General features: G+C 39.6%; 1 protein-coding gene across 1 annotated transcript; it reads left to right on the top strand.

The window, feature by feature from the left end:
* Positions 1 to 4683: 4683 nt before the first annotated feature.
* LOC107792385 (F-box/kelch-repeat protein At3g23880-like) lies at positions 4684 to 5643 on the top strand. The gene has a single exon (XM_016614597.1). It carries the CDS (start codon positions 4684 to 4686, stop codon positions 5641 to 5643), a length of 960 nt encoding a protein of 319 aa, XP_016470083.1.
* The last annotated feature ends 17714 nt before the right edge of the window (positions 5644 to 23357 follow it).

The following is a 23357-nucleotide window of genomic DNA, read 5'->3' as shown; positions in this document are numbered from 1 at the left end:
GTACCTGTGCTTACTGGGGGTATGTACAGATTCCGGAGGGGCTCCTTCAGCCCAAGCACTATAACAAGCCACCTCGTGGCATAAATCACTCAGGCCTTCGGCCTTACTCAATCATTAATAAGTAACAAATGCTGCGGCGTGCAGTCCGATCCCATAAATATTCTCGTAGATCAGTCCCTCGGCCTCACACAGTCATAAATCTCTCCAATCTCTCGAGCTCTCAAAAATTATATAAACAGCCCAAACATAAGTAATGTCATGTATCAACAATGAACAACAAGAGACGGAGGCATAATAAGCAAGAAAAGCTATTACTGAGTACAAAATAACAATTAGCAGCTAATTCAGTAAGTACACGACCTCGCAGGTCTCAACAGTGATCACATAAGGCCTAAACATGATTTCTAACATGAAGTACAATCAATTTCCATGAAAACAGAGGGAACATATATTAAACAGTAGGCCAATTGATTCCACAGTCTTGCGGGACGGACTAAGTCACAATCCCTACGGTGTACGCCCGTCACCTAGCATGTGAGTCACCTTAAAAAATAGTCATACGACATAATATCTCGGGTTTCATACCCTCAGGACCTGATTTATAACCGTTACTTACCTCAATCCGAGCAAAATCTAACTCCGCAATGCCTTTGCCTCTCAAATCGGCCTCCGAATACCTCGAATCTAGCCACAAACAATTCAATTCAATTCAATCAATACCATTTATAGGAATTAATTCCCTAGGAAATTCTACATTTTCCATTAAAAATCAGAAATTGCACTCAAAATTAGCCCGTGGGGCCCACGTCTCGGAATCCGACGAAACTCATAAATCCAGCAACCCATTCCGATACGAGTTCAACCATACCAAAATTATCAAATTCCGACAACAACTCGACCTCTAAATCTTAAGTTTTCGTTTTTGAAAAGTTTTGCAAAAATTCCAATTTCTTCCATTTAAATCCGAATTAAACGATGAATATAACCATGTATTTATGAAATATAATCACTTTCGGATATAGAACACTTGCCCCAAATGTTTCCCCTGAAAAATCTGTTAAAAATCGCTTTTCCCGAGCTTTACAATTGTCAAAATCGAATACAAATAGCTAATTCCCGAATATAAGTTGTTTTCCAGGCAAGTCGCATCTATGAAATGCGACTTGCACTTATTTCCAGCGAAAACAAAAGGCGGTCCTGGCCTTCACTAAATCTGTCATAACTTTCTTTACAAATCTTGAAATGATAAATGGTTTAACTTTCCGGAAACTAGAATGCAAGGTCTATAACTTACATGTTTTGCAAATTTTTAGATTCCTTATGGATTTCGAGATATAAGCTTCCAAAGTAGCCTCTTTGCATCAAACATTTCTGGAAAATTTCAAAACAGCTTTCCCAATCCTTATTCAATTGATAATAACTTTCTGTACAAATATTCAAATAGTTAATGGTTTAGATTTCTGGAAATGTGGATGCAAGGGCTATAACTTTCATGTTTTGAAAATTTTTAGATTCCTTATGTATTTCGAGATATAAGCTTCCAAAATAGCCTCCTCGCATCAAACATTTCTGGAAAATTTCAAAACAGCATTACCAACCCTTATTCTGTCGATTATAACTTTCTATACAAATATCAAATTAATTAATGGTTTAGCTTACCGGAAACTAGGATGTAAGGGCTATAACTTTCATGTTTTGTAAATTTACAAATTCCTTATGTATTTTGAGATATAAGCTTCTGAAATAGGCTTCACGATTGTACAGTTGCTGTCCAATACAGCTTCTGCAGCAGAAAATTCCAGCAACCCTTTTTGTCTAATTTCCATTCCGTTATCCTTTCGAAATCCACCCGAGGCCCTCGGGACCTTAACCAATTATACCAACATGTCCCAAAATACAATACGAACTTAATCAAGGCTTCAAACCACGTCAAACAACACCGAAATTACGAATCGCGCATCGAATTGAATTATGAATTTTCGAATCTTCCAACTTCTACATTTGCGCCGAAACATATCAAATCAATCCGGAATGACTTCAAATTTTGCACACAAGTCATAAATGAAATAACAAAGCTATAAAAAAATTTTAGAACTGGATTCCGACCCCGATATCAAATGTCAACCCCCTGGTCAAACTTCCAAACTTAAATTTCTTATTTTTGCCATTTCAATCCTATTTTAGCTACGGACCTCGTAATAAATATCCGGACACACTCCTAAGCCCGAAATCACCATACGGATCTATTGGAATCATCAAAAATCCATTCCGGGGTCATTTACACATATTTCACCTTCCGGTCAATTTATTCAACTTAAGCTCTCTTCTTGAAGACTAAGTGTCTCAATTCATTTCAAAACCTCACCGGACCCAAACCAATTACCCCGACGAGTTATATAATAGTTGTAAAGCATGAATTTAGCAGTAAATGAGGGAAAATGGACTGTAATATTTAAAACAACTGGCCGGATCGTTACACACAATCTCTCTGAAGACGCATTCCACAAAGAAGGTCCATAGAGCAAGATACAAAAATTGTTCAACTTTAGACAACATACTTGGTGAATTTTTAAGTTCAATTAATGAGAAAAGAAGAAAGGAAATTGTGAGTTTAAAGGTATCATATAATCATTCCTTTGTCAAACTTGTCAATTGTTTATATTGTTCACAGCATAGGAAACGAAGATGCTCTATTAGGTAATATCACAATATGATAAAGAAAGAGTTTTTGTTGCTTTACATAAGTCATGACAGGGTTAGAATTACCATCAAATATGATTAGTGGCTTCCATAAAATTCATAAGCTTCATATAAGATATCAATGACTCTCGGTTATAATTAACTAAAACATGATGGAAACAAAAATATCTAAATCATAAATAATCCTTTTCCCCCAGTTTATCCTCAAGGTGTCTGAGGCATGACTAATAATATAAATTGAAGCAATTTTGCAGTCACGACTTCAATGACAGTAGAGAGATATGATTTTTTTTACACCTTAAATACATAAATATAGAAATAAACAAATTCTACGCAGAACAGAGCATGCCCATTTGAAACTTAACAAAAGGAGAAGAAAAAATAACTTTGTAAGACAACAATAGATTTTTAATACCTTTTTATCTTGTAGAACCAATTCAATCGAGAAAGTAGTGTCTGCGTTATAACAATCTAGTACTTCACACAAACGGATAACCTAAATTCAACTTCAATTGTATTTTCAAAATTGTTATATCCTTGATAAAGTCACCGCGAATAGCTATATTTTGCAAAAGCAGTAAGTTACAACCAAAATCCATAACAATGTTAAGCCACAAATGGTGTAATCACGGCCAAACTCGATTGGTATCACGGCCAAAATATCCATCAACTTTCTATGCCAACCTCTTTTGAGTTTGTAGAGGGTATCGAGTATAATGGAAGTGGATATCGTGGGTTTCAATCATGACGCGTAGGAGGTTAGACAGTTGAGCGATAATTTTAGGTTTTGCAGAATTTTTTTATGGAAAGTAGTATTTAAATTTGCAAATTGTAAATAATAATCTAAAATTGATTTTCTTTTTTAGAGAGAAAAAAACGTGTCCTTTAATGGTGCCATGTAAAATCAGTTATTTTAAAAATAAAAAAATCTGAAATTTTGAATTCTGAAAAAAAGCATTAGAAGCTCCTATAAAGTTGGAGAATTGTCCAAAATATTTATATGTGTCAATTTAATATTATGCCACTTGTCATCATAATATTTCTTTGCCTCTCTTATTATACTGTGTATTCTAACTTAATCAAATAACCAAACCTGCAAAAGATAATTTAGAGGAAATCACGAAAATGTCGAACCAAACAAATTTGGTTAATGTAAACCTAAGGTAATCAGACTTAGATATATGTTGCCAATTTGCCATGCAATTAGGGATCTTCTTCAGAATTCTTCTCCTAGTTGCTAAATAAAATGAAGATTCTAAACCTGCTATAGTCTCTGTTATTACTCCCTGATCATTAAAGTTGAAAGACCAAACACATGCTTCAACAGATATACAAAGATCAAATGTCATTCAGATAAAGAGTATAAGTACTTTTGTGCCCCGTAGTTTATGTGAGAAAGATCATATCAGCTTCATAAATCATAGCAAAGAGTATTTCTATTATTATTAGAGCAGAATAATCACTTAAGTAAAGATAGATAAACAACAAGGAAAGAAGTTCAGAATAATTGACAGATTAAAGGCATGCTATGTTAACATGCATGGTAAATTTCACAAATGGTCATATAACTATGACTTTTTTTCACCAAAGTCATATAACTTTGTTTTCTCACACAAAAATCATATAACTATGACTTTTTTCACCAAAATCATACAACTTTATTTTCTCACATAAAAATAAAAAACTTTCACTAACTCACCCAAAAATCATAGTTGTCGAAAAATAATTTTTGGGTAGTATTATATTTTTTTTATTTTTATTTTCAGTCTAATTAATAATTACCCAATTAAAATAGGAAAAAAATATGAGTATATTTTTAGCCGCTCCTAAAAATAATAGAAAAGACATTTTATGGATTATACAAGAATATATTAAGATTGTTGGTCAAACCAAAAAGTACTTATAAGGTGTAAAACAATAAGTTTGGGGTGACAAACCTATAAACTTATAAAATGTAAAATATTTACTAACCACCGTGGAGTTATGTTTAATGTTTGTAATGCTACACACTATGTCAAGGAGTGTTCTCTTAGCGCTTTACTTTATGATTTTGTTGCTGAGGCATTTGACTTGGATTATCCCGGTAAAATCCCCGGTTATTATCCTTCGATTGTGGGTTCTTTCAATGGATTGCTTTGTCTTGCTGTCGCAGCAACTGACAGATTATTATATAACTTGTTTCTATGGAATCCATCAATTAGAAAGTATAAGAAATTGCCTAATTATACACTTGATGTAAGCCGCCGTTACAATTTGGACAAACATCGTTACAGTTTCAGATTTGGTTTTGCATATGATGCTTTCCGAGATGATTACAAGGTATTGGGTATTTTTCCTATTAACAGAAATGGACGATTGTGTCATGTTAAGGTCAAAATATATAGTCTAAAGTCTGATTCGTGGAGAGATATTGATGATTTTCAGGGTAGGCAGCTGTTGTCTGTATCGGGTAAGCTTGTGAATCAGAAACTCCATTGGCTTGACAGGGACCGGAACATCATTTCGATTGATTTGGCTGATGAGAAATGGGCAGAGGTAGAGAAGCCCTCTGATTTTAAAGGGTGTGATTTTTTGGTGCTAGGAGTGTTTGGAAATGATCTTTCTGCATTTTGTAATTACGAGCGGATGACTCATGTAGATATCTGGGTTATGAAGGAGTATGGGGTAAAAGAATCTTGGACAAAGATGTTTACCATCAACTTTCCTGATCGTCCTACGGAATATATTTTTACTCCACCCATTTTTATGTCAAATGAAGGTGAAGTTTTGCTTCACTTTGGATCATGTTTCACGAAATACAATCTAAAGGATGACTCGACCAGATATCTAGATGTTACTAACTTTGCTCCATGTCTTGAGGAGGCAGAAATCTATGTTACGAGCCTAGTTTGTCCCTTTTTTACAGAAGGGACCACGAAGGCAACATCAACGGAGCTGAAATAACTCGGACGAAGACAATCCTGTGACTATTCTATTAACTTGTAAGAGTTACAGCGTATCCATTTTTCTTAAGTGCTGTTAAAATTGTGGTCCATATTGCTTGGGGATCTTGTTAGTCATTGAACTATTTTCAAGAAACAATAATCTTTCGCAAGAGCGGTTATTTTGGTTGTATTACCTGATGTCTTGACCTTCAAACTGATGATGAATGCCTTGTGCTCTGCAACTATAGGAGTTATTCTTGTTCTTATCTGGAAAATCAATATCTTTGCCCTTTTCTATTCTCATCCTTTTCATTATATGTGGATTTTTAATATTCTACTCTTGCAGAAGAGAAAACATACCTGCAGCTGAAATATAGACCAAATAGTTAAATGCCAAAAATGTGTCTTTTAGACAAAAGTTTGTTACATGGCCACAGCTAATTATTACTCCCGCTGTCCCAAAAGTGATGATACTTTTCGAATTTCAAGAGTCAAACGAGTTGTTCTTTAACCACGACCTTTCATATACCTTCTTTAAATATTTTGAATTGTTAGTTATTGTGACACATAGTACCTTTTATATAGTTTCCAATTATATAAATTTTATTTAAAAAAAAAACTTAAAGATTCTATGTTCGAATTTATGGTCAAAGTTAAGAAGTTTGACTTTTGAAATCCGAAAAGTATCATCTTTTTGGGACGGAGGGAGTACCATACATTTTCACTATAGTTTGTAACTCTTGAGATTAAATTACTTTAAATGGGTAAGATATTAGGAGTTCCGGAAAGTTTCGCACTAAATATTTTGTTATCTAGTACCCCTTCCTTGAAAAATAATGCCTACTGCTGCATGTCAATTAAATTGAGATATATTCACTTAAATAGGAATTTATGTTAATTGATGCTAGTTTTCAAATGTCATAATGTTCTTAGGTAAAGCTCTTTCAGTTATTCTGGATCTACATGAGTGTTTGCAGTTTTGGGTTCAGTATTGAGCCACTTTAAATGTTTTCCAAAATAAGATATTGAATTGGATCTAAGGTCATATCTTCATGGATTGCAATTGAATGATCATCTCAATGTGTTTTGTTGGACTGGCTCAAGCTGTAGCAACCATAGTCAACTAGATTTAATTCCCTTTTTATGTCCAATTCTTATGTTCACATTTGAATTGATAGAGTTTGTTAGTACTGAAGTTTCACGCCAATATACTCAAATTTTCAGTACAATTACATGAAAGAACTAGTATTGAGATTCTGTCTTACATTGGACCTGCAATGCACTCATAGAAATGTTTTCAGAGACTGTGCAACAAAAAAGGTGACATCACTTGTAAATCTGTTATAAGGTTGGTATATTTTAAAAGCTTCTGCTATAATTAGAAGATATTTCTCTAGCCAGTAGCCTCAAGTGAAATTGAGATGTTGCTTTCCTTCTATCAGGTTTTTTCACCAAACTATACCCTTCGACCTGAAAGGAGCAACTCTAGCGGAAATCACCTACCTGAATTTAAAATGCTTTTCCTCATTTAAAAATAAAATAAAAATCCACTTGGCATTTTAATTAACCCCTCCCCGATCTAATTATTAACCATAACACACACACAAACCCTTCTTTCACCCCCCCCCCCCCCAAGACTCTCATATGTTACCCTCACACGCACACAGACAGAGAAAGGGGTTGTATTTGTGCATCAAAGATGAAGAACACCATCAACAACACTGAGCTCCCAGCGATTACATTCTCCGAACTAGATCTTTTTCACAAACTGCCTAAAAATACTCGTAAACTGCCTCGCCGGAAGACGAACAATTTCCCCACCCCCTCAATGAAGTTGCGGAGAGATATTGGAGGAGCAAGGAGCAAGACTGAAACTCCTCTTCTCTAGTGGAAGTCTAACGAGCATATTCATCGCAATGCTTGTATGATGAAAGAAAAGTCGCCGTCGGAGCTTGATTGGAAATGTAGCCGGGATGTTAGGAGTGTGGTTTTTGCTAGGAAGTTAGCTGCTAGACTGTTTACGCAACAGCTACCACAAGAGCTCCACCCGTTGAAACTACCTCAAACAGCCACCATCTCCTCCTCCTTCGTTTACGTCATCCTGAACTCCATTTTTACCGTCAACGAAACTCCAAAATCAGTTGTTTTTCAGTAACCAGAGGTCCACCAATTTTCATCTTTCTTACGCAGCTCTTTTCAGTTAAGTAGAGGTAGGGTTTGTCGTTCGTGGTCGGCGGTGAGGGGTTGGGATGGGAGCGTGGATTCTATGATTTCTGTTAGATTGGGGTTTTGGGTAGGGGGTGAAAGAAGGGGTGTGTGACACACGACCCTAACGCCGAATCCGATCGTGATGGCGCCTCTCGTGAAGACAAGGCCAGCCAGTCCAACATAGTATACTTCTTTAAGCAGTTAAATACCATAAAACAGTTTAAAGCATGATTTAATAACAATAATTCGCGAAAATATAGATAACAATAGAAGAAACCATCCCGACACAACCCAAACCGGGGTGTCACAAGTCATGAGCAACTAAGGATCCTGATACAAGTCTACTAAATACAATATCTGGTACAACTGTTTGAAGAATATAAAAGTAATAAGATAAGGGAGACACGGGGGCTGCGGACACCAACAGCTACCTCGTAGTCTCCGAAACACCGCCTAGACTGGAGGGATCTGCACTCAGGAGTGGGACCTACTGCGCCTGAATCTGCACACATGGGTGCAGGGAATAAAGTGAGTATTCAAACTCAGTGAGTAATAAATGTAATAATGGCTGAACGCAAGAAACCACGTGAAAATACAAAACAATCTATACCAAAGCAGTAAAATCACTTAAAACAGTAAATCAGTGAAATATCAAGTAAACTTCCTTTTTCAACCAGTAAAACAAGTAATTTGGCAGGTAATTAACAAATAGAGATCCGCCCCTTGGGCAACAACTCAGAATAGTACCAGCCCTTCGGGCTCACTCTCAGAACAGTATCAGCCCCTCGGGCTCACTCTCAGATTACAATGGGTACCCGCGCTCACTGGGGGTGTGCAGACTCCGGAGGGGCCCCTTACGGCCCAAGCGCAATATCAAGTCATCTCGTGGCATCAACTCTCGGCTCTCGACCTCACATCACTCAAGCCACCTCGTGGCGTATAAATGTATCTCAGGCCCTCGGCCTCATATCACTCAGTGTATCCTCACATCTGGCCCTCGGTCGCACTCAGTCCAAAAAAATTATCACAAGCCCCTCGGGCATTAGTAAAACAGTAGTTCTCAGCCCAAAACATCATTTAGAAATATCATTTAAGTCTCAAAACTAAGTAAAAGTGGCTGAGTTGTAAAACAGTAGGAAACCACAGGACTAAGTTCAAGTAATAAATCAAAACAGTGAGGAAATAGTGATAAAAAACCCCGGAGGGTTCAAATAGTTGGCACGAAGCCCAAATATGGCAATCAGCCCAAACCATTATGATAACAAACAAGTTTCAATCAAATACACGGTAAAAACATCAATCGGGACGGACCAAATCACAATCCCCAATAGTAAACGACCCCACGCTCATCATCAAGCGCGTGTCTCACCTCAATATAGCACTATGATGTGCAATCCGGGGTTTCAAACCCTCAGGACATCATTTACAATCATTACTCACCTCGAATCGGCTAATTCTCTAGCTCGCGACGCCTTTGCCGCTCGAATTGGCCTCCACGCGCGTCGAATCTATCCAAAATCTAAGCGAATACGTCACATTAGGCTAAGGGAACAAAGCCCAAGCGAAAACAATCGAATTACCACAAAATTCCAGAAATTGGTCAAACCCGACCCCCGGGTCCACATCTTGGAATTTGACAAAATTCACAAAATTAGAATCCTTATACTCTCACGAGTCTATCCATACGAAAATTATCCAATTCCGATACCATTTGGTCCGTCAAATCATCATTTTATATTTTTGAAAGATTTCACAATTTTCTTCCCAAATTTCATCCCAAATCACGAATTAATGATGAATTCAATGATAGATTCATGTACTCTAGCCAAATCTGAGTAAGAATCACTTACCCCGATGAATTTCTTGAAAAACTTTCAAAAAATCGTCAAAATCCGAGCTCTCTAGGTCAAAATATCAAATAAAACCCAAAACCTCATATTTATAGAGTACCCCACAGATTTCCACCTCCGCGGGCATCACAAAATCAACCGCGGTCCGCATAAAACCAGTGCGGTCCGCACAAAAACGACTATGGCCGCACAGGCTTTCCTCTGCAGTGACAGGCTTTAGTATATTGGCCATAACTTTGGCTACAGATGTCCAAATTCCAATATCTTTACCTTTATGGAAACTAGACACGAAGGGCTACAACTTTAGTTTTTGAATCATCTCAAAAATCCCTGTAAATTAAAAGATATGAACTTCCGAAGTAGGACCAGTGGAATGTTCTTCACCGCGGCCGCACACCATTTTGTGCGGTTCGCACTGCACCTACCGCGGCCGCACACCATTTTCGTGCGGTCCGCACAACACTCACCACGGACGCACTTCATTTTGTGAGGACCACGCTGGTGAGTTCTGAGGTATGCAGCCCTTCTGGACCTGCTACAACTATGATTTTTGGCCTAAAGCATCCCGGAACCTACCCGGAACTCGCCCGAATCCCCGGGACTTCAAACCAATTGTACCAACACATCCCATGACATCGTTCAAACTTGTTCAAAACCTCGGGACGCTCACAACAACATCAAATCACCAATTTAACATGGGATTCAAGCCTAAGAACTCCAAGAACTTTTAAATTATGCTTTCGATCAAAAGTCTATCAAATCTCACCCGAATGACCTGAAATTTTGTACACACATCCCAAATGACACAACGAAGCTACTGCAACTCTCGAAATTCCTTTCCGACCCCTATATCAAAATCTCGCCTATCAACCAGAAATCGCCAAACTATTAACTTCGCCAATTCAAGCCTAAATCTTCTCTACAGCTCCAAAACCCATTTCGATCGCGCTCCTAAATCACAAATCACCTCCCGAAGCTAACCGAACCATCGGAACTCACATCCGAGTCCTCTAACACATAAGTCAACATCCGATTGACTTTTCCAACTTAAGCCTTCTTAAAAGAGACTAAGTGTCTCATTTCTTACCAAAATCCTCTCCGAACTCAAACTAATCAACCCGATCACATAAAAAACGAATAACAAAGCGTAAAGAAGCTGAAATGGGGGGAAACGGAGCGGTAACTCATGAGACGACTGGCCGGGTCGTCACATCCTCCCCAACTTAAACAAATGTTCATCCTCGAACGACTCAAGAAACATACCTGAATCCTCGAATAGGTGAGGATATCTGCTCTGCATATCCCGCTCGGTCTCCCAGGTAGCCTCTTCCACGGGCCGACCTCTCCACTACACTTTCACTGAAGCTATATCCTTTGACCTCAACTTCCGAACCTGACGACCCAAAATTGCTACTGGCTCCACATCAAAGGTCAAATCATCATCCAACTGAACCGTGCTGAAGTCCAAAACATGAGATGGGTCCGCAATATACTTTCAGAGCATAGAAAAATGAAATACCGAATGCACACTCGACAAGCTGGGTAGCAAAGCAAGCTCATAAGCCACCTCCCCAATCCTCCGAAGCACTTCAAAAGGCCCAATTAACCGAGGACTCAATTTCCCTTTCTTCCCAAATCTCATAACACCCTTCATAGGTGAAACCTTCAGCAGAACCTTCTCGCCAACCATGTGGGACACATCTCGAACCTTCCTATCAACATAACTCTTTTGCCTCGACTGCACTATATGAAGCCTCTCCTCAATCACCTTCACCTTCTCCAAAGCATCCTGTACCAAATCAGTCCCCAATAGCCTAGCCTTTCCGGGCTCGAACCAACCAACTGGAGATCTACACCGCCTCCCATACAAGGCCTCATATGGAGCTATCTGAATACTCGGCTGGTAGCTGTTGTTGTAGGCAAACTCTGCGAGCGGTAGAAACCCATCCTATGATCCTCCGAAATTAATGACACAAGCACGCAACATGTCCTCCAATATCTAAATAGTACGCTCGGACTGTCTGTCTGTCTAAGGATGAAAAATTATGCTCAACTCCACCTGATTACCCAACTCTCTCTGCACGACTCTCCAAAATTGCGAAGTAAACTGAGTACCTCTGTCTGAAATGATGGAAATCGGTACACCATGCAAACGAACAATCTCCCGAATATAAATCCCTGCCAACCGCTTTGAAGAATAGGTAGTACACACTGGAATGAAATGCGCGGACTTGGTCAGCCGATCCACAATCACCCAAATAGCATCGAACTTCTTCAAAGTCCGTGGAAGCCCAACAACAAAGTCCATAGTGATCCTCTCCCACTTCCACTCAGGAATAACCATCTGCTGAAGCAAGCCACTCGATCTCTGATGCTTATATTTCACCTGCTGACAATTGAGACACCGAGCTACAAATATCACAATATATTTCTTCATTCTTTTCCACCAATAGTGCTGCCTCAAATCCTGATACATCTTCGCGGCACCCGGATGAATGGAATACCGTGAGCTATGGGCCTCCTCCAGAATCAACTCCCGAAGCCCATCCACATTGGGCACACAAATCCGGCCCTGCATCCTCAACACCCCATCATCACCAATGGTCACATCTCTAGAATCATCATGCTGAACTCTGTCCTTAAGGAAAAGCAAATACGGATCATTATACTGGCGTTCTCTGATGCGATCATATAAGGAAAACCGAGAAACCACATACGCCAACAACCGACTGGGCTCCGAAATATCCAACCTTACGAACCGATTGGCCAAGGCCTGAACATCAACTGCAAGGGGTCTCTCCCCAACTGAAATATATGCCAAACTTCCCATACTCACTGCCTTTCGGCTCAAAGCATCGGCCACCACATTGGCCTTTCCCGGATGGTACAATATAGTGATATCATAATCCTTAAGCAACTCCAATCATCTCCGCTGCCTCAAATTAAGATCCTTATGCTTGAACAAATGCTGAAGACTGCGATGATCGATGAATACCTCACAAGATACACCATACAAATAATGCATCCAAATCTTCAATGCATGAACTATGGCAGCCAACTCCAAATCATGAATAGGGTAGTTCTTCTCATGGGGCTTCAACTGACAAGAAGCATACGCAATAACCCTACCCTCCTGCATTAATACACAACCAATCCCAACTCTCGAGGCATCACAATACACGGTATATGAACCTGAAGCTGATGGCAAAACCAATATTGGAGCTGTGGTCAAGGCTATTTTGAGCTTCTGAAAGCTCTCCTCATACTCGTCTGACCATACAAATGAAACACCCTTCTGAGTCAACTTGGTCAAGGGCGATGCGATAGATGAGAATCCCTGAACTAACCGGCGATAATAGCCTGCCAACCCAAGAAAGCTACGAATCTTTGTGGTTGAGGACGGTCTAGGCCAACTCTGAACCACCTCCATTTTCTTTGGATCAACCTGAATACCCTCGCTGGACACCACGTGCCCCAAGAAAGCCACTAAACCGAGCCAAAACTCACACTTGGAGAATTTTGCATACAGCTTCTCCTCCCTCAATCTCTGCAATACAACTCTCAAATGCTCCGCGTGCTCCTCCTGACTACGCGAGTACACCAGAATATCATCAATGAATACTGTAACGAACGAATCAAGATCAGGCCGAAACACGCTGTTCATCAAATGCATGAACGCTGCTGGGGCATTGGTCAACCCGAAAGACATAACAAGGAACTCATAATGACCATATCTGGTCCTGAAAGCAATCTTAAGAATATCTGAATCCCTGATCTTCAACTGGTGATAACTCGAACGGAGATCAATCTTGGAGAACACCCTCGCTCCCTGAAGCTGGTCAAATAAATCATCAATGCGAAGTAAAGGATACTTGTTCTTAATTGTTACCTTGTTCAATTACCTATAATCGATGCACATTCTCATTGTGCCATCCTTCTTCTTCACAAACAGAATGGGCGTACCCCAAAGTGACACACTAGGCTGAATGAACCCCTTATCTAGGAGTTCTTAAAGCTGCTCCTTTAATTCTTTCAATTCTGCTGGTGCCATATGATATGGCGAAATAGAAATGGGCTGAGTGCCCAGCACCAGGTCAATACCAAAATCAATATCCCTGTCCGGTGGCATGCCCGACAGGTCTCCAGGAAAAACATCGAAAAACTCCCTCACAATTGGGACAGAATCAATATTAGGAGTCTCAGCTCCAACATCCCTCACGAACGCTAGATATGAAAGGCAACCCTTCCCAACCATACACTGGGTCTTCAAGAAAGAGATCACTCTACTAGGAACATAATCAGTCATACCACGCCACTTGATTCGCGGTACACCCGGCATAGCCAAAGTAACTGTCTTAGCATGTCAGTCTAGAATAGCACGACACGGAGATAACCAATCCATGCCCAAAATGACATTGAAATCCACCATGGTCAATAGTAATAGATCCACTCGGGTTTACAGACCCCCAATAGTCACCATACATGACCGGTACACACGGTCTACAACAACAGTATCGCCCACCGGGGTAGATACATGAACAGGTAAAGCAAAAAACTCACGGGACGTACCCAAATAACGAGCAAAATATGATGAGACATAAGAAAAGGTGGAACCAGGATCAAATAATACAGAGGCATCTCTGTGGCAAACTGAAACAATACCTGTGATAACAGCATCTGAAGCAATAGCATCGGGTCTGCCTGGGAGTGCATAGAAACGAGCATGGCCACCTCCTGATCGACCTCCCCTTTCTGGGGCGACCCCTGGCTGCCTGACCTCCACCCCTAGCTGGTTGGGCAGGTGGTGAAGTAACTGGAGCAGAAGTCGAGGGCTGACCCATCTACTGAGACGAACTAGCAACACGACGAGGACACTGCCTCCACACATGCCCAAACTCTCCACACTCAAAACAACTCCCAAGTGCTGGAGAAGGGGACTATAGGGAACCCCTCGCACCAGAGTGACTAGCTGATGCACTCGGCATAGAAGAACCCTGAGCTGATGGGGCATGAGATGAACTCTGAACTGGGAGGGCGCTGAGTGAAGGCTGGCCCTGCTGAGACCCATGATAACCACAACCTGAAGATGCCCCGCGATACTCTGGAAGGGCTGACTGAGCAGACCTGAAAGAATGACCTCTACCACGCTGGAACTGGCCCCTCGAAGGGGCACCACTATAACTGCCCGATCCTCGAGGCCTCTTGGCCTCCCTCTCCTCTTGCTCCTGACGGCGAACAGTCTCAATCTCCCAGGCGATATCAACAACCTCCTCGAAGGTAGCACCCATCACTTTCTCTCTAGTCATAAGAATACGAATATGATAGTTAAGGCCATCAACAAACCTCCTGATCCTCTCACGATCTGTCGGAACCATCCAGACGGCATGACGAGCCAACTCAGAAAATCTCGACTCATACTGTGACAGTCATATCCCCCTGTCGCAACCACTCAAACTATCTACGCAGCTCCTTTCTGCGGGACTACGGCACATACTTCTCCAAGAAGAGAACTGAGAACTCCTGCCAAGTGAGGGGCGCTGCTCCCACAGGCCTATGCCTCTCATATGCCTCCCACCAAGTGAAGGCAGCCCCAGAAAATTGAAAAGTAGTAAATGCCAAACCACTAGACTCAAGAATCCCTGCTGTACGGAGCATCCGCTGGCACTTATCCATGAAACCCTGGGCATCCTCGCCCTCTGCTCCGCTGAATGTCGGAGGCTGGAGTCTACCAAACCTTTCAAGACGACGCTGCTCATCATCCGACATAACTGGCACAACAAACCCCTGAGCTGGTGCAACCGGCTGGGCTGGAGGTGCCCTGGCGTCTGAAGTCCCTACACTACCTGCTCAGGTGTGCGAGCAGCGGGGGTCTGATTGCCTCCCCCGGCCTGTGAAGTAGCTGCTGCTGTGGTGGCTGAAACTGCCTGAGCCAGGCTAGTGCAAACTGATAAGATCTGTGCCAAGGTCTTCTGAAGACCCGGAATCACGATGGGCACAGCTGGTGCTTGAACTGGTGCTCGTTGGAGCATCCATAGCTGGAGCCTGATCCGGAGCTAGGGCAACTGGTGGATCTACAGGTGCTGCCCTCGCTGCTCTGCCTCTGTCGCGACCACGACCGCATCCACGGCCTCTGGTGGTCTCAGCTGGTGGCACTGGTGGTCGTCCACCTCGTCCGGTAGCTCGCGTCCTCACCATCTGTGAGAGAATGGAATAACAGAAGTTTAGTACTCGGACCAACAAGTTCGCACGACAAGAATTTCAAGAATATGAAGTTTTTCCTAAAGGTTCTGCAGCCTCTCGAGGATAAATACAGACGTCTCCGTACCGATCTACGAGACTCTACTAAACCTGCTCATGACTCGTCAGACCTATGTAACCTAGGCTCTGATACCAACTTGACACGACCCTAACCCCGAACCCGATCGTGATGGCGCCTCTCGTGAAGACAAGGCCAGCCAGTCCAACACAGTACACTTCTTTAAGGAGTTAATTACCATAAAACAGTTTAAAGCATGATTTAATAGCAATAATTCGCGGAAATATAGATAACAATAGAAGAAACCATCCCGACACAGCCCAAACCAGGGTGTCACAAGTCATGAGCAACTAAGGATCCTGATACGAGTCTACTAAATACAATATCTGGTACAACTATTTGAAGAATATAAAAGTAATAAGATAAGGGAGACACGGGAGCTGCGGACGCCAACAGCTACCTCGGAGTCTCCGAAACAGCGCCTAGACTGGAGGTATCAGCACTCAGGAGTGGGACCTGCTGCGTCTGAATCTGCATACAGGGGTGCAGGGAGTAAAGTGAGTAAGCCAACTCAGTGAGTAATAAATGTAATAATGACTGAAAGCAAGAAAACACGTGAAAACACAAAGCAATCTATACCGAAGCAGTAAAATCACTTAAAACAGTAAATCAGTGAAATATCAAGTAAACTTCCTTTTTCAACCAGTAAAACAAGTAGTTTGGCAGGTAATTAACAAATAGAAATCCGCCCCTAGGGCAACAACTCAGAATAGTACCAGCCCCTCGGGCTCACTCTCAGAACAATATCAGCCCCTCTGGCTCACTCTCAGAACAGTATCAGCCTCTCAGGCTCACGCTTAGAATAGTATCAGCCCCTCGGGCTCACTCTCAGATCACAATGGGTACCCGCGCTCACTTGGGGTGTGCAGACTCCGGAGGGGCCCCTTACGGCTCAAGCGCAATATCAAGCCATCTCGTGGCATCAACTCTCGGCTCTCGGCCTCACATCACTCAAGCCACCTCGTGGCGTATAAATATATCTCAGGCCCTCGGCCTCATATTACTCAGTGTATCCTCACATCTGGCCCTCGGCCGCACTCAGTCCAAAAAAATCATCACAAGCCCCTCGGGCATTAGTAAAACAGTAGTTCTCAGCCCAAAACATCACTTAGAAATATCATTTAAGTCTCAAAACTGAGTAAAACTGGCTGAGTTGTAAAACAGTAGGAAACCACAGGACTGAGTTCAAGTAATAAATCAAAACAGTGAGGAAATAGTGATAAAATCCCCGGAGGGTTCAAATAGTTGGCACGAAGTCCAAATATGGCAATCAGCCCAAACCATTATGATAACAAACAAGTTTTAGTCAAATACGCGGTAAAAATATCAATCGGGACGGACCAAATCACAATCCCCAATAGTAAACGACTCCACGCTCATCATCAAGTGCGTGTCTCACCTCAATATAGCACTACGATGTGCAATCCGGGATTTCAAACCCTCAGGACATCATTTACAATCACTACTTACCTCGAACCGGCTAATTCTCTAGCTCGCGATGCCTTTGCCCCTCGAATTGGCCTCCATGCGCGTCGAATCTATCCAAAATCAGAGTGAATACGTCACATTATGCTAAGGGAACAAAGCCCAAGCGAAAACAATCGAATTACCACAAAATTCAAGAAATTGGTCAAACCCGACCCCCGGGTCCACATCTCGGAATTTGACAAAATTCACAAAATTAGAATCCTTATACTCTCACGAGTCTATCCATATGAAAATTATCCAATTCCGATACCATTGGGTCCGTCAAATCATCATTTTACATTTTTGAAAGATTTCACAATTTTCTTCCCAAATTCCATCCCAAATCACGAATTAAATAATGAATTCAATGATAGATTCATGTACTCTAGTCAAATCTGAGTTAGAATCACTTACCCCGATAAATTTCTTTAAAAAACTTCGAAAAATCATCAAAATCCGAGCTCTTTAGGTCAAAATATCAAATAAAACCCAAAACCTCGTATTTATAGAGTACCCCACAGATTTCCACCTCCGCGGGCCGCACAAAATTGATCGCGGTCCGCACAAAAACGACCGCGGCCGCACAGGCTTTCCTCTGCAGTGACATGCTTTAGTATTTTGGTCATAACTTTCGCTACATATGTCCAAATTGCAATATCTTTACCTTTCTGGAAACTAGACACGAAGGGCTACAACTTTCATTTTTGAATCATCTCACAATTCCTTATTGATCAAACGATATGAGCTTCCGAAGAAGGACCAGCGGAATGTTCTTCACCGCGACCGCACAACACCTACCGCGGCCGCACACCATTTTGTGCGGTCTGCACAGCACTCACCGCGGATGCACTTCATTTTGTGCGGACCGCGCTGGTGAATTCCGAGGCCTGCAACCCTTCTGGACCTGCTACAGCTATGATTTTTGGCCTAAAACATCCCGGAACCTACCTGGAACTCGCTCGAATCCCCGGGACTTCAAACCAATTGTACCAACACATCCCATGACATCGTTCAAATTTGTTCAAAACCTCTGGACGCTCACAACAATATCAAATCACCAATTTAACATGGGATTCAAGGCTAAGAACTCCAAGAACTCTTAAATTATACTTTCGATCAAAAGTCTATCAAATCTCACCCGAATGACTTGAAATTTTGTACACACATCCCAAATGACACAACGAAGCTATTGCAACTCTCGGAATTCCTTTCCGACCCCTATATCAAAATCTCGCATATCAACCGAAAATTGCCAAACTATTAACTTCGCCAATTCATGCCTAAATCTTCTCTACAGCTCCAAAACCCATTTCGATCACGCTCCTAAGTCACAAATTACCTCCAAAAGCTAACCGAACTATCGAAACTCACATACGAGTCCTCTAACTCATAAGTCAACATCCGGTTGACTTTTCCAACTTAAGTCTTCTTAAAAGAGACTAAGTGTCTCATTTCTTACCAAAATCCTCTCTGAACTCAAACTAATCAACCGATCACATAAAACACGAATAACGAAGCGTAAAGAAGCTGAAATGGGGGAAAACGGAGCGGTAACTCATGAGACGACTGGCTGGGTCGTCATAGTGTGTGTATTAGAGTTTATTAGATTAGGCCTATTCATACCCTATCGTCACACTTTTTGTTGGGATTTGGCTTTTTTGCCACGTGAAGCAGGGGTACGAATATGCCATTTTTTAAACGGAGGGTAAATCTGTTCTAAATCGAATACTTTAGGGGAAAATTTAGACCTTTGCCCAAAATATATTACTATGTCTCATGTTGGTTGAGGAATGAGCTATTATTTCATTATATGGATTTGAGCAATATTCATCTTATGAGGTTTTTGGAATCGGTTAGCTCCAAGGTCCATTTTCTCTAAACTCATCCATGTTCTTGGTTTACCGGATGTTGGGGCCATCTCATATTCTCACACTCCAAATGTCTAGTCCTAGGCATGCGAAGAAGGGAGGTGCTAGAATGTCTCATATTTGATGAGGGAATTCTTTTTATTGTTTTGGGCTATCCTCAGCTTTTGGGGTCAAGTTAGGTCCTCAGTCTATTTTCTTTACATAATAGACACTTAAAATCTTGTTATGTGAAATTTTATTAGTAGATCTGATATTAGTGTTCTCTAATCTGTGCAAATGATCGAGTACCCAACGTAATATGACTATAAAACCCAGAAGTTAAAATTCACTGGGGAAGGGCTGGGGGAATGACATGGTTCCGTCTTTCTCTGTTCTTTGTTTCAAGGAGTCGAGATTTATAATCATGTGTAGTTTTTTCCAGGACTGTGTTGAAAGTATCATTTGATCTTTTTATTTCTCCAGAGGTATTGGATTCACGTGTGTCTGAATGATATAGGTGCTGTGAATCATTTTTGAACATCTAGGAGCTGCTTCTGTTCTAAGCTCTCCTTAATGAGAACTGTCTCATGTTGGTCGCTAGCAAACAATTGACCCTGTGCATGAGCAAGTTCTTTACCTTTATAGGCTAATTAGGTTGTTTGTGTGGAAAGTAGCTAAAGAACTTTGACGAGAATTCTTTTGGGAAATCAATCATTTTGAATTGTGATTTGGAACTCATATTAAAGGTTGTTGCATAAATTTTATTCTTATAGATTACAGAATTACAACAGAATCTCCTATTGTTTTATTTATATCAGTGGTCAATGGTGAAGCAGCACAGTAGGAACCAACTACACATGTATATATTCTCAAATGTCATGTTTCCGGTATCTACCTAAATACTCTCTTTCTGATTGAGATTTCAAGCTTTCTAACTTTTTTTCCGTCCTATTGCTTAAATCAGGCAAGCATGGCCCTTAATTTTAATCTCCGATAAAATTAACAAATAGTCACTTTTCAGCCATTGTTAATTTGGTAAAAATTGCATGGGATCGCCTTATTTGGTTGCCCCCATTTAACCTATACCAATTTTTTAAAATTTTTTTAACTTGTACCCACTTTTTAAACAACTTCAGCCCCCTTTCTCCTCCTCCTTCTCATCCTTTGTATTCTTCTTCTTCTTCTTCTTCTTCTTCTTCTTCTTCTTCTTCTTCTTCTTCTTTCTTCTACTGCTGTTGGTGCTGCTATGAAACTTCAGTTCATGGGGATGATGTTGTCATAAGTATGTTTATCTGATTATTTAAAAAAAATTATAAATAATTTTCTAAAGTAAGTACGTACATGTATGTAAATATAAGTCCATTTCCTTTAATTCACATTCTATTGTTTTTTTGGATTCAGTTTTGTACATTATCAATGCATTTTAACCTGTTGTGCTAAATCATTATCTAGTTTTTTAAGTTACTAATTCTACTTATGATAAACTTATTATCTGTATAAAAAATCAATTACATGATAGCATAAAATATGCTGAAGTTCAGCAAATATAGAACAAAACTTCAGCTAAAACATGCTGAAGTTCAGCAAATAGAGAACAATACTTCAGCTACTAGAATGTTTAAGTTCAGCAATTACAAACAAAAACTTCAGCAAATAGAGAACAAAACTTCAGCTACTAGAATATTTAAGTTCAGCAATTACAAACAAAAACTTAAGCAAATAGAGAACAAAACTTCAGCTACTATGCTTAAGTTCAACAATTATAAACAAAAGCTTTAGCAAATAAAAAACAAAACTTCAGCTACTATGTTTAAGTTAAGCAATTACAAACAAAAATTTCAGCATACTTGGTTCAGCAATTTTTGCTACTTCAGGCCCGTCTACATGAACGCTGAAATTTTGCGTGATTGTCTTTGCTACTTCAGACCCGTATGCTGAAGTTACACAAAAAAATGGGAAATTTGTTATGGAAATTCAAGTTCTATAGTTAAAATAACAAATAGTCACTTTTCATGTGAAAATTGAAATTTGCAAGAGATTAATATTTTAATTAAGGCTGAAAAGTAATTGGAAAATACTCAATTTCATGGAGATTCAAAACATATACATTGACATGTGAAATTTGAAAACTTTTGTGACTATTTTCAAATTACAAGGCTGAAAAAGTAGCTAACTATTGTTCTTTACAACAAAAAGTTCTTATCCCTTTTAGAAATCTTTTGGGTTTGAGAACGAATAAGATTTATATTCATTTGTTTCAATTATAATAAATTTTCTGCCCTTTAATGATTATCCAAGCTTAGTAGAATACTCAAATACCTAAACTGGATTTGAAAGATATTAGGTGTTAAACTCTACGGATCTTACAATTTTGATTCAAAATTTATAGTTTCATTGTAAGCTTTTGTTTACCAAATCATTAAGAATTGGATTGAGGGTTTTGCACATTACGAACCAATGTTTTAAAAGACAAGGGCGTGAGACGGAGCGTCTTACTTAATTTTGGGTGAGACGAAAGCCTCGAATCACAAAGTGTAAGCCCCACGGATCTTTAATTTTTTAATTTATGAATTAATAATATAGCATTATAACACAATAAAAATATAAACGATACATTATAAGTTCAAGAAAAGTAAGAGTTTGTTTGGAAAGCCACCCTGTAATTGGAATTGGTGTAATTACTAGAGTAGTAATTACACAATTGTATAATTACGACGACCTGTTTGTTTGTCATAGTGTAATTACAAGTTTACTGTTTAGTTGCACAAGTGTAATTACACAGTTACATTAAATTTTAAATTAAACAATTATCAAAACTTAAAATCTAATATAATAATATATGCCTATAAATTTATATAAGTGTAAATGGTATTATAAATGATAGAAGGACGGATAATTTATTGGGAAAATTTCACATGATAACAACTGAGCTCCCTACTTTTCAATTTTATAGCCCATATTTCAATTTACAACCAATTAGCCCAAAAATAATAGGCTAATACTCAACATTAAACTCCAATAGGTTCTCGAAATTACTATTTAATTTTTAAATACGATTACTCAAGCTTTTAAGTTAATTTTCGAATCAGTAACTGTGACTCCAATATTAGTTCAACAAACCAAATCTATTTGGGTGGTGCAAATTAGATTTTTAACAAACTTAAATATGTGGGTTTAAATTCCGAATTTGATTTGTGAGAAATTTAGAATGGGTATTTTTTAGACTTGTTAGAAATAGTTTAAGGAGGTTATATATAAAATTTGAAGTCATTTAATGGAGATTTGGACTGGTTTTGAACAAGAATTGCAACAGAAAATCGTGAAAAAGTTTGTCTACAGACGCTTGTATAAAGGTGTATAAAAGTATATAATAGCGTATAAGAGATGTTTTTACACTCGTATACACTATACAAGATTATACATAATTATACAAAAAATTGACTTCGTCTTCTTCCTTGCGTCTTTTCCGAAATTTTGACTCAAATCTTGCTCAAATCTACTCCAAATCACTTCAAATTTAAAATTTGAACTCCTTTTGATATTTTCAATCAATTGGAACAATACCCAATCCAAACAACTAACAAACTAAAAAAATACTATTTTCGAAAATAAAGCTTTGAATGGCCTTCAATGGTGGACTTCTACTCTTCAATTTTCTTACACTGCAACCAGGTGACACAGGGGGAGAAGCAGTAATGGCGGACGACCCCTTGAAGCATATGTAGAAGATGTGAGAAAAAGAGAGAGTGAAAGCAATGGTTGTGAGAAAACAAATTTAACTACATAACTTTTAGAAGCATTTGGTTGTAAGAACACAGATTTTGAGTTTGTTAGTGCTTTCAAAATATGTACAATATATGCTATGTCGGGTAAAACTTAAAAACATGAGCCATTTTTTGTTATGATGTGAAGTCATGTGTATTTTTTTGTAATTCTTTCTAATTTATTTTGAACCTTGCTCGCATAAAGTCTTATTTCTATTTCAATCCAACAATCAGGATGGATAGAAAGACATACCATATGTCCTTTGATTCTCTGGCCGAGT

The sequence above is a fragment of the Nicotiana tabacum genome, chromosome 5 (genome assembly GCF_000715075.1).
Source record: "Nicotiana tabacum cultivar K326 chromosome 5, ASM71507v2, whole genome shotgun sequence".
NCBI classification, from domain to species: domain Eukaryota; kingdom Viridiplantae; phylum Streptophyta; class Magnoliopsida; order Solanales; family Solanaceae; genus Nicotiana; species Nicotiana tabacum.
This window is presented reverse-complemented; position numbering and strand designations above follow the sequence as displayed.